We start from the raw sequence: 11709 nt of genomic DNA on the forward strand, positions 1-11709 counted from the left end.
CTGCATGTTCTACACCAAAACAAAAAGTAACTGCTGACTACATTATTTGACCAAACTGGTCTAATCTGTCATGTTATATTTTAGGCAGGTTTCCTATTGTTTCTTTTGCAATTCCGTTTTGTTTCCTTCTGTTTTCCTCTCTAAATTCCCTGCAATGGGCCCTTCCATACCGATTGGAATTGTCTAAGTTTTATGCATTCCTTTTCTTTGCTAGTGGATATACGACATATTTGTGCTATCCAACAGAACGATGTCCACACCTTCTGCATACTTAGGCCAGACTCCACATATGAACCTGGTTAGTATCTGTTCTATATTTGCAGCACTCAATGAATCCAGTGAGAAGGGGGTGATCATGATGGCAAGACTGTGCTCTGGTAAGTACATTAATGTCCTTAAGTGCCTTCCTGCTCCTCTGCATTTTCTGTATGCGCTGTCTCTTCATCATTACAGTGCTCCTGACTTATCTGCAAGTGCTTATTACTGTGGTGGCTTATCTTTATGGCGGGTCTGTGAACTCTCCAACCTCCACAACAGCCTCTCCGCACAAAACCCGTGACCACCATCTCCCTTCCTTGGCTGCCAGGGGGAGCGCAGTCAGGCTGCCACCATGGCAGGGGACACAGAAAATTCTTTCTAAGGCGGAGTTCTGAACGCGACGGGACGCTCGGAGCGGGCAGGGTGGAGGGGCGCGGAGTTCCGCCCTGCTCCTGGCCCTTGCTGCGTCCACCCCGTCCCGTCCTGTCCCGTCCCCGCCGGACCCGAGCCCGCGTACGAGTCCGACCCCGCCCGGCCGCCGTCTCGCCCCTCCTTCGCGGCGCTCGCTGCGAGCACGGGGCTCGAAAGATGGAGGACTACGGGCGATTCTTGGCGCTGCTGGCCTCTGCGCTGCTGGTCGGCTTCGTGTCGGTCATTCTCTCCCTCGTCTGGGTCTTCCACTACCGCGAGGGGCTGAGCTGGGACGGCAGCCTGGCAGAATTCAATTGGCACCCCGTCCTCATCATCACGGGCTTCGTCTTCATCCAGGGCATCGGTGCGTCGGGGGCCCGGGTGGGCACGGAGCTGAGGGGAAGCAGGGACTGCCTGGGGCCGGGGCGGCGGGGCGCGGGAGGCTGCGGCCGGCAGCGGGTGACAGCGAGAGCGCAGCAGTCGGTCCGCGATTTAGAGAAGCCAGTACTCCTGGAAAAGGGATAAAGAGTCCCTTGTAATAAGCCAAAATTGCTACATATGGGTTTTGGGTTGTTTTGGGGTTTTTTTTTCTGCAAGCACTTGTTTATCCTGGCCCGAGGATTGCCGTGCACTTGGAGTAATGCTTGCGAGGTGTGTTTTTCCTAGGCAGCTGGAATTTATGCAAGTTGAAAATCGAAATGCCAGAAATGCTGCCCTAGGAAAGTTTGTCTTTTTGCTCTCTTCCATGTCCCAAGAAGAGAAAGGAAAGTTCAGTACCACAGAAGCTTGATCCAGGAGCGAGGTTTTTGCCAGAGAAAATGTAGCACCACAAGCACTATGAAAATGCAATTCTTCAGGCTAGATTTAGGATTAAGTATTTTGTAAAGTACATCTCTTAAATTAATCATTTATTCTGTTGCTTAAGTAACATATAATTATTAGGATACAGGGTTTCTTTTTTCTTTTCTTTTTTTTTTTTTTTTCAAGAGTGTATGAACTTTGGATTTCATAGAGTTCAGTCATGGACTAACATTTTCCCATTACACTTCCAACCAGTCAAAAGGCTGGAAGATGCCAAAGGCTGTCTAGTTCTGGCTAGGAAGAGAATGTTGTGATCTCAACATAGACTGTCAATTTTTTTCAATGGGAGTGGGGCTGTTCTCAGCTTTCTTGTAGCTTCAAGCTGCAAACTACTATTGAGCAATAAACCATATTTTGAAGTTGTTTTACATAATATTGCTCAATAGGAAGTGTAATTTCAGGCTAAAAATAAACAATAAAAATCACATGTTGACTTCACAAAGATCTATACTACTTAATGTGCTCAACCTATTTTTTTTAATATAAACATAGAAAATTTGAAGATAATAGGGAGAGGCTTTCTGCAGCTTTTTATTATGTATTTTCTATTTTTTTCCCTCTGAAATTAATTTTTTTCCCTTAGTCACAGAGAGAGGGGGTCGCCCCAAGGAAGGGTAAGGATATAGGTAAAGTAAATGGAAGTTTACCATAGCTAAGAAACTACACACATACAAGGAATTCACTAATAATACAGCATGATTTAGGGAGGAAGTCCTATTACATAATAGGAAAAGCAAAGCTGGAGACTGAGGGGGTACTGTAGTAAATCAGACAAAATCTCAACAGATAAGATACCACTGTGAATCTGATTCAAATTTGCCTGATGGAAGTCTGCCACTGAATTAAAAGCAATTTGGATGAGCGTGGGAAATCAGATACTTCTTTGGACACATACAAGAAAAAGAAGTCTTTAAGTAGTTGAAAGTAGAAAGGTGTAGCTAAAAAAAAACTTGGTTAAATTTGACCAAAGTTAAATTTGAGTAGAGGATTTTAAATAACAATTAAACTAATTGTTATCTTCAGTTTTTTAGTCTATCCAAAGGATGGAAATGCTGTATTGTTGCTTAATAACTCTAGAATTTTGCCCTGTACTTTTGCAAATGCACAGATGTCCCATACCATATAAAGATGTTGCAAGGTATAACTCTGCCCTGAGTAACATGTTTTAAAATCATAGTTTAAAACAGGAGTAAGATCTGAGTCAAAAAGCTCAGTTTAGGGTGCCTAGGCTGTCAAATTTCTTAACAGAGATCTGTAGAACAGAACAAGAGAGAGTTCTGCCTTGAGAAAGCTCTTCATAAGGCTGCTTTAGCATGTCACCTCCAAACATTCTAATTATGTATGTGCTTATAACCTAGGCTGTCTTAACTTTGACATGAAATTACACATCACATCTGAGTAAGTTTTTAAGAGCTTGTACTCACTGAAAGGTGAATCTTCCTTCTCTCCCCTTTGTTCCCCAGATTGTCTTCTTTCCTCCTGCAGATCTGAGAAGCACCAGTTACAAGGCAGGGAGAAGCACACAGAGGTGGTGAAGGGGAAATAAAACTGTGTCTTTTCACAATCATAAACTACTGCAATGAAATTGCAATGTGTAACTTCACACAAAGCCCTCACAGAAAGATGATTAAACCAAACTATAATATCATGCATATGGCCTGGGCTGTGGCATGTAACATAGTAATGAATGATATTGTTAACAACTGGCCAAGCCATTAGTCAGTTATTCCTTGGTTTTCTATTGGGATGTTTATGGGAAACAATTAAGAAAACTCAAGGCCCAAACAGATATCTGAGACTATGTGGACAAGTGATTAGGGAATTTGATAGTGCTTTTGGAAGTTAAATCACCTAGATGACAATAAAAAAACATTATATAAAAATTTTAGTCCAGACTTGACCCTCTGAAATCAAAGACTAAAAACTGAGACCAGGACATATGCTTATTAAGTTTTCTTCATACAGAGTCCAGTACTCTACTGCACTGCAAATAAATTATTGACTGTGGGACATATGGTAAGGAGGTTTTCCTAGGAATATTCTCATGGGATGTTGCAGCTTGTTTTGGGGTCTTTTGACACACCTGCTTTACAAAATTAGAAGTCATTATGATTAGTACTAAGTTGATTAATAATAGGCTAATGCAGAATATTATTGCCAGCTGGCTGAACATGAACTGGTATGTGCCCAGGTGGCCAAGAAGATCAACAGAATCCTGGCCTGTATCAGGGATAGTGTGGCCAGCAGGAAATGTGGCCAGGGCAGTGATCATTCCCCCTGTACCTGGTACTGGTGACACCGCACCTCAAATCTTGTGTCCAGTTTTGGGCCCCTCAGTACAAGATAGACACTGAGGTGCTGGAGTGTGTCCAGAGAAGGGCAATGAAGCTGGTGAAGGGTGTGGAGCACAAGTCTGAAGAGAAGCAGTTGAGGGAGCTGGGGGTGTTGAGCCTGGAGAAAAGGCTAAGGGAGGAACCCTATCATTCTCTACAACTGTCTGGAAGGAGGGCATAGCAAGGGGGGATCAACCTCATCTCCCAAGCAACAAGTGATAGAACAAGAGGAAATGGCCTCCAATTGCACCAGGGGAGGTAAAGACTGGATACTTCCAAAAATTTCTTCACAGAAATGTTGGGCAGGTATTGAAATGGTTTTCCAAAAAAGTGATGGAATCACTGTCCCTGTTAGCATTCGAAAAAACATAAATGTGGTGCTCAGGACATGGTTTAGTGCAGATGTGACAGTGATAGGTTAATGGTCAAATTCAGTTATCTGAGAGGTATTTTCTAACCTTAGTGTTTCTAGGATTCTATGATTCTAACATTATCACATAATGTCCCTTTGGGGAACTGTTGGAGGTGATAAGCTTGGTGTGTGGAATCATATTTATGTAATAGATTGCTTTAAGACAGTCTTATTGATATCAATGTAATAGATAGTCATATAAATATGCAATTAGAGAAAGGCATTATCCAAATTTGGCAAAGAGAATAAATATTATAAAATAATCCTACACACTTTCTCAACAGGTGATCTCCTCAATATAAGAATCAGGCTATATTGCTCCAATGTGACTAGTAGCAGAAAAATCAAAATTCCATGTGAAATCCCTGTTAGATCAATTTAATGCCTGAGGAAAAGATGACATCCAAGTTATTTACTGGATTTTTTTTTTTTGAAACACACTTAAATTTGTGGAATTTTTTATAATTGAGAAAAAATCCCTTGAAAGCTATATTTAAGGCTCGGTTGTATTTTCAAAGTATGCTATGCTAAGTGTACGAGAAAAAGCCTATTAATAGACTTTTTAGAATATTTAAGGTTGGATTTTGCTGTAATTTACAATGTAACTATGTGAATTATGCATAACTATTAACATCTGGAAGAAATTATCCTATAAAGCCTAAAATCTTGTTTCTCTTCTTTCTTCAGCTATTATTGTGTACAGATTGCCCTGGACCTGGAAGTGCAGTAAACTCCTAATGAAGTTCATACATGCTGGATTAAATACCATAGCTATGATTCTTGCAATTGTTTCTATGGTAGCTGTGTTTGAATTCCACAATGCCAAGAATATTCCTAACATGTACAGTCTGCACAGCTGGATTGGGCTGACTGCTGTTATATTTTATTCTCTACAGGTCAGAATCTAACTGTATTTATAAACAGGTTGTAAATTTGAAGAATGTTTTGAGTAATTCAGGCACAATAGGCTCTTGCTAGCACATTATAACTACTGGGATAGTCATTTTACACTCTGATTAGGCAAAATACCATGTAGATGTACAAATACTGGATCATTGACTTTGAAGAAAAATGCATTTTTAAGCATATTTTGTTTATTTGCTGGCATTATGGCCATTAACTTACAATACAGTTACACAGTAGTGTGTTTCTAAGCCATATTAACTCCTGAACTTACAGCAAGTTACTTGGTTTATTGGCAGCGTATTTAGATACAGGTAGAGCATTTATTAAGGAAGCCTCAAATGAAGTAACAAGGCTTTAAGTTTGTCCTAATAATGCAGGTATTTCAAGGAAGTCTGTGCTGCCACTACACTGAGTATCAGTATTTTTTCTAATGGTTAAATGAAGAATTGTGACTAAAATCTAAGTTCCACTTTTTGTTTTGCTACTATAAACATGATCAATGGCACTTAATGCCTTACCTGTCACATCAAAAGATCCTTGGTGTTTCTTTCTCCAACCTGGGATGTAAGTCTCCAGTTAGAGACTGACGTTTATTAAGTGACAGAGCACTATAAAAAATAGTCATAAGGTAGTATCTTTGTTAACAGAAGACACTTGGCACTTACCAGAAGGGGGATGTCAGTCATACACTCACATAATACTCTGCCTACAATATTGTAACTATATTCTAATTAAGCCAAATGTAGGTTAATACAGTATAGCACACTGTCATGAATTAAAGAATAGGCCAAAAATGTAAAAAGAGACTGTCTCTTGGAAAATCATGTCTCTGGAAAGAAGTACTCAAAAATGACATGAAGCTCTAAATGAGTTCACACAATGCTATGACGACAGGAAAAAGATTATTGAAACTAATATGAAATATTATGGATTTTTTTTTTTAATATAAAAGACTGATCAGAAAAATAAAAAGCAACAAACCCAAAGAAATTCTGTAAAAGTAATTTGAGAGCTGGAAAAGCTATCTTCCAGTGCAAGACTTCAAAAACTCCAGCTATTTAGCAGATCTAAGATTAAGAGATGATTTGATAATGGTGTGCTAAAAGCCTCCCAGGGAGAAAATATCAGGCTCTCTAATCCATTATGAAAAGATAAAACAAGGGCTAAGACTGAGTTAAAGCAGAATGAAATACAAATTCATGCACGGTGTCTAATTTAGCAGCAGGGAAGAGTAACAGTAGAACAAACTAAAGAAGGGATGCAACCCCAATGTGACTGGGCAAGCCTGTGGATGCAACCATGGGACATGATAGGCTATTTTCCACCATCAATTAGTGCTAATAGGAGGACTAATGTCACCTGAATAACTTGATGCCACCCATCCATGTCTTCACTCTGCAAATGCCATGTGATTGATATATTGAAAGACCATTCCCCTTCTAAAGATAGGCACTTAAATTTAACTGAAATTCTAACAAGATATTTAATCCACTCAAGTCAGAAGGTTAGACTGCCTTCTAATGTTCCTTTATGTGCAAATCTGCAACAGGAGCAGAGAATAAGACTTGACAAGACTGTAAAAGTGTGGCTCCTCACACCTTTACTTAGTGAATTAATGACACTGAAAACTTGTTTTTCCAGTACTTAGTTTGGTTGGAGTTTTAGCACTATCAGCAAGTTTGGACATTGATATTAGGTAGAATGATTTATAAAATATTTAATGTCTATCTCCCAAGTGCTAATCCAGAATTTTGCTTTGGTTTTAATGGGAAACACATTAAAAAATAGAAATGCAAATTCTTTTCAATTTTTTACCTGAAGACACCTCAGAATGGAATTTTTATCATTATTTTTATTCTGCTTGAGAAGTGCAACTTGTTTTCCATCTAGCCTTAACTATAAATCTATTTTGGTTTTAGCTTTTCTTGGGTTTCGCTGTCTTTCTGCTCCCATTTGCTCCAGTTCATCTCCGCGTAGCTCTCATGCCAATACATGTTTATTCGGGTCTTACCATCTTTGCAACAGTGATTGCAACAGCTCTCATGGGAATCACAGAAAAGCTTATATTTGCATTGTAAGTATTTGTTTCCACTTGTTTATTAGGGTTATTCATTGCAAATATACATCCATTGCCCTGAATAATAAGCATCCAGTACTGGGACACTGTTTTGTTTTGCTTGTATTAAAATGAACTACCTAGCAGGACACTGCTGTTTTTAGACCAGGATTGTCTTTAAAACAATCTTTTCTGACATCTTCTTTCTTTTTCCCCTTTCAAAGGAAAAGCCCTGCATACAGTGCATCCCCACCAGAAGCAACTTTAGTGAACTGTCTTGGTCTTCTGCTTGTCATTTTTGGTTCTCTTATTTTGTGGATGGCAAGCAGACCCCACTGGAAGCGGCCCCCAGCAGAGAACGCTAAAATTCTGAGGCCCATTGGAGCAACTTTTGAAGACACAGAAGTAGAATCCACAATGACAAACAGCAGTAATGCAGATAAGTCTGATCTGAGGAGCAATACTGAAGCAGCCAGAAAACAAAACATCAAATTCGATGAAGCAGGACAAAGATCAACTATGTAAAGAAAATACACAGAATAAAAGTACTATTATACCTCCAAATTCCCCCTGGTGAGGGTCCTTCTAATTTAGTTATATTGGTATGTAAGTAGGTGGGGGTTCATTTTTAGTATGGTTTGCTGAAAGATACTCAAGTTTTCTGCATATTGATTAAATTCCTGTTAAGTCCCAAACATATTTTATTGACTAGTCCATGCCTTGTTTAAAAAAACAAGAGCATGAATGACATCACATAATTGGAAACTGTTTTCCATATCACTTCTTAATTTAATGCTTATATCTCTTATAGTAATGAAAAATTTAACATGATTCAGACTAAATTTTGCTCTTGAGTGATTTTGCAGGTTATGAATCAACCATGAAATATACTAGATGGAAAAATTCAGTTTGTCACACATAAATTTTCTTGTAATGTTCTTTTAAGCATCATAAACTTTTTTTAAAACTTTTTTAAAGCTCTGATTTCTCTAGCTAATTAACCCCCTCACCAGCTGCTATTTTCTTTGGGATTTGAGGTCATTCCGCACTTTATAGAGTTGCTTCATAAAAATGTTTATTCTAAAAATTTTAATTAAAAAAAAAGAAATTTAAAGTTTGCTTGATAAGTTCATAAAATGTTATGTTTCCTTTAGAAACTTCTGGGGGGTTTTGGTGTTGTTGTTTTTAAATCAGAATGTATCTGTTGACCTTTTAACAAATTCTACCAAACATATTGTATACAGACAATAGTTGGCTTTGAATTATGTGCAATTATTACTGAAATCTAAGGAAATTTTAAGACACCCAAATGCAGAATTTATCTTATTTGAAAAGCTATAGAAACACACTTAGAAAAGTGTATCACTTAAACTAAGTCTTCCTTTTATCCCAGAAGACAGCATTTTAGTGTCTTTATTTGATTGCACAGTTCTGTTGATTTATGATACTAGACTAGAAATTAGGAGGTTAGAAACCATAAAAATCTGCTATCAGTCTCACAGAAAAAAATTAGCTTCAAGTGGGAAATGTTTTCTCCAAAAGACACAGGTGAGCTTTGCTGTTTTAATAAAATGCTACCTGTTAACTGAAAGCCAATTTGGGTATCTCCACACTGACAACAAAAGCATTATTATCATAGGCTTGAAGACATGCTTTAGTCTATAAGCAATCTATACAAACTCTATGACTTTTTCATTTGAAATTACAGTTTTAATAATGCAATTTTCTTTAAATAATGAGGAGTCCCTACTAGCACTTTACTATTATAGCTCTTTCTAGTAATCAAAGTATTAATGTATCATGCTCATTCATTAATTTCACAGATACAAACAATATTTATACTTTTACTACTATGTAAGAATAATTACAATAGATTATTTGGACTGCACATGTCCAAAATGATAAGCCATTCTATTATCTCATAAAAGCTGCAGAACCCACTAGAAATACAAATTTACCACTGTTCATGTTGGAATATAGACAGTTTCAGACAGCATAGAATTTCCTATTTTTTAAATACTACATAAATATTTATCTACTTCAGCTTTTAAAAACATTTATATATTACCCTTCAACAAATGTGCCATTTTTGTAGTTCACTGTGTGTAAGAACAAACTATTTTGGACATGAGTAATTTTGGGTTGTCTCTGACAAGAAGTATCTCAGTTCCTGTTATTTGATTTGTTATAATATTTTATTATTTGGTGAATGCAGTACAGAAAGCTACCATAATAAAATATTTTTAAAACTTTTCTTCTGTACCATTTGGTACTCAAGGACTACATCCCAGAGCTCTGTGTTTTCACTTATAGGTTTGTGAATGACTGGGTCCAACCTCATATTGGTGTATTTTTCCACTGTAGAAAACACCTGCTTTTAATGTACAATTCAGGTATGACAGAAGGAACACTAACCTAAACTACTAAACTACTGTGTGAGCACTCCTCCAGTCCCACTGTGTGCAATGAATCAAACAGTGAAGCATGACAGGGGAAGTGAATAAATGAGTTCACTTGCAGTAATTTACTATGCAGCTTTCTATACTGCACTCACACAGGCAACAGCATTTTAAATTGTTATGTATTGGCCTGTTACTGTGTCTCATCCACCTGTGAAAATGAGCTTGCTCAATCCTTGCATAGTACTAGGTCACATAATAAAAGCATATGTTTGTATGGAAGGCAGTCAGCTGCCTAGGGATTGTTCTGGAAGAAACTACATTGTACATTGTACTGGAAAAAACAAAATCTATTACTTCTTTTGTTACAGCACTGAATTGAATGTATTGAAATTAACAACTTTTAGGCGGTCGGTTCTATATGCTGTTAAAGTTAAGCTACAATAATCAGTATGCATTCTGGTTTCCACTGTATTCCATGTACTGTTCAAGGGGAATGCTACTTGAAAAAAGAATGGTGGCATTTCTTTATTTCTCTATTCTCATGAAGAGTAAGGTACGAGTAACACCAAGGTTGTGGGTTCAAACCCCATATGGCCCTTTTGCTTAAGGGTTGGACTCAACAATCCTTCTGGGTCCCTTCCAATTCTGACCATTCTGTGATTCTGTGATATAAAACTAACTGAAAATCAAGGATTAGCAACCTTTTGAGGGCAGCCTCCCAAAGCATAACTTTGCTTTTCAACTTAGAGGTCAAATGTGATAGGAGAAACTCAGCAGAAGCTGTAAGATTACATTTGGGGAATTTATAGTCAGTAATATCTCATGTGCATGAACTGTGGAATTCTGGCCGCTTATCTTTGGAAGGTCCCCACAAGATGCTGTAGCTGTGAGCTCCTAAACCTTGATCAACCTTGGTGTGCTCAATTTAAAACTGTCAAAACATACTATAGACTTCTGGTTTAATTCTAAAAGGATTTAAAAGGCCTCTAACTATGCTTGCAAAAAAATTAGGTTAGTTCAATGTTAAATAAAAATATGTAGGTGTTTGGAGAGTAATAGTCTTAAACCTGCTCCTCAAAGTGGCCTTCCACTAACTTTCATGCAAATTTTCTTAGCTGTATTTATGAGCAACATAAATACAGTACTAACATAGGAAAAAAAAATCATATTTTCAAAGATACAAATGGAAGGTAGAACTCTATCTTTTTCATTGGGATTTTTCTGCATATTTGGAAATCATCTACATGGTTGTTTTTACAGGAACATGGTTGTAGAGGTCACATTCCAGGTTTGGATTCCTATAAAAACACAGGAAGTTACAAAACCTAACATTGAAAGGGCTATCTTTTTAAGATGCCTGGAAAGAAATATTATCTTTACACGCTGTCATGCAGTACTATGCACAGAAGCAGAAGAGTGTTTTTTTCCAACATTAATGAAACTGAGAAATGATGGTGCAAATTAGATTCTGAAATTGAATGTAATTACATGTATACTTATTATTACATGTAACCAAGAATATTGCATATGATAATGTAAATATGGATTACTTGTTTATTTTATTGAGTGACTAAGAGATATTGACAAATATTTTCTATTTCAGAAGTCTCTTCTTCTTTGATTTCAGAAAATTCCTTCCTCTGTTTTTAAGTTGACAAGAACTTAAAAAAATATTTTATTATCCAAGGTACTTGTAGATGAGAGCAAATATTTAATTACTATGTCTTTTTCCCTTATTCTTTTTTTTATATATTAATAAAAATGATTTTTTGAGCTTGTGATACAACTGAGTACAGATTTTCATTCTGGTACTAAAATATAACTTTCTAAATTTGGATAAAGATCAAATTATTCCTAAATTACTTTTTGAAAACTGAAGGACAGTTGTACAAAGTTTCTTAAATGTGTCTTAATTTCAACTATTTATTATTTATTATGATCTTTATGATGAAATTTATGCATTTTGTAGTTGTAGTGGTTTAGGTTCACCGATTTGAGTTTCTTAGCCAATGCACCAAATAATGTGGGTGGTTTTTATCTCCTTACTAAATATCAATTAATGAGAAACCA

General features: G+C 37.1%; 1 protein-coding gene across 1 annotated transcript; it reads left to right on the forward strand.

The window, feature by feature from the left end:
- The first annotated feature begins 547 nt into the window (after window positions 1–547).
- LOC131579791 (plasma membrane ascorbate-dependent reductase CYBRD1) lies at window positions 548–11435 on the forward strand. Its single transcript, XM_058840191.1, has 4 exons — window positions 548–1033; window positions 4963–5171; window positions 7101–7255; window positions 7462–11435. Exons 1-4 carry the CDS (start codon window positions 847–849, stop codon window positions 7760–7762), a joined length of 852 nt encoding a protein of 283 aa, XP_058696174.1. The 5' UTR covers window positions 548–846; the 3' UTR covers window positions 7763–11435.
- Window positions 11436–11709: the final 274 nt, after the last annotated feature.

Source organism: Poecile atricapillus, chromosome 5 (genome assembly GCF_030490865.1).
Source record: "Poecile atricapillus isolate bPoeAtr1 chromosome 5, bPoeAtr1.hap1, whole genome shotgun sequence".
NCBI classification, from domain to species: domain Eukaryota; kingdom Metazoa; phylum Chordata; class Aves; order Passeriformes; family Paridae; genus Poecile; species Poecile atricapillus.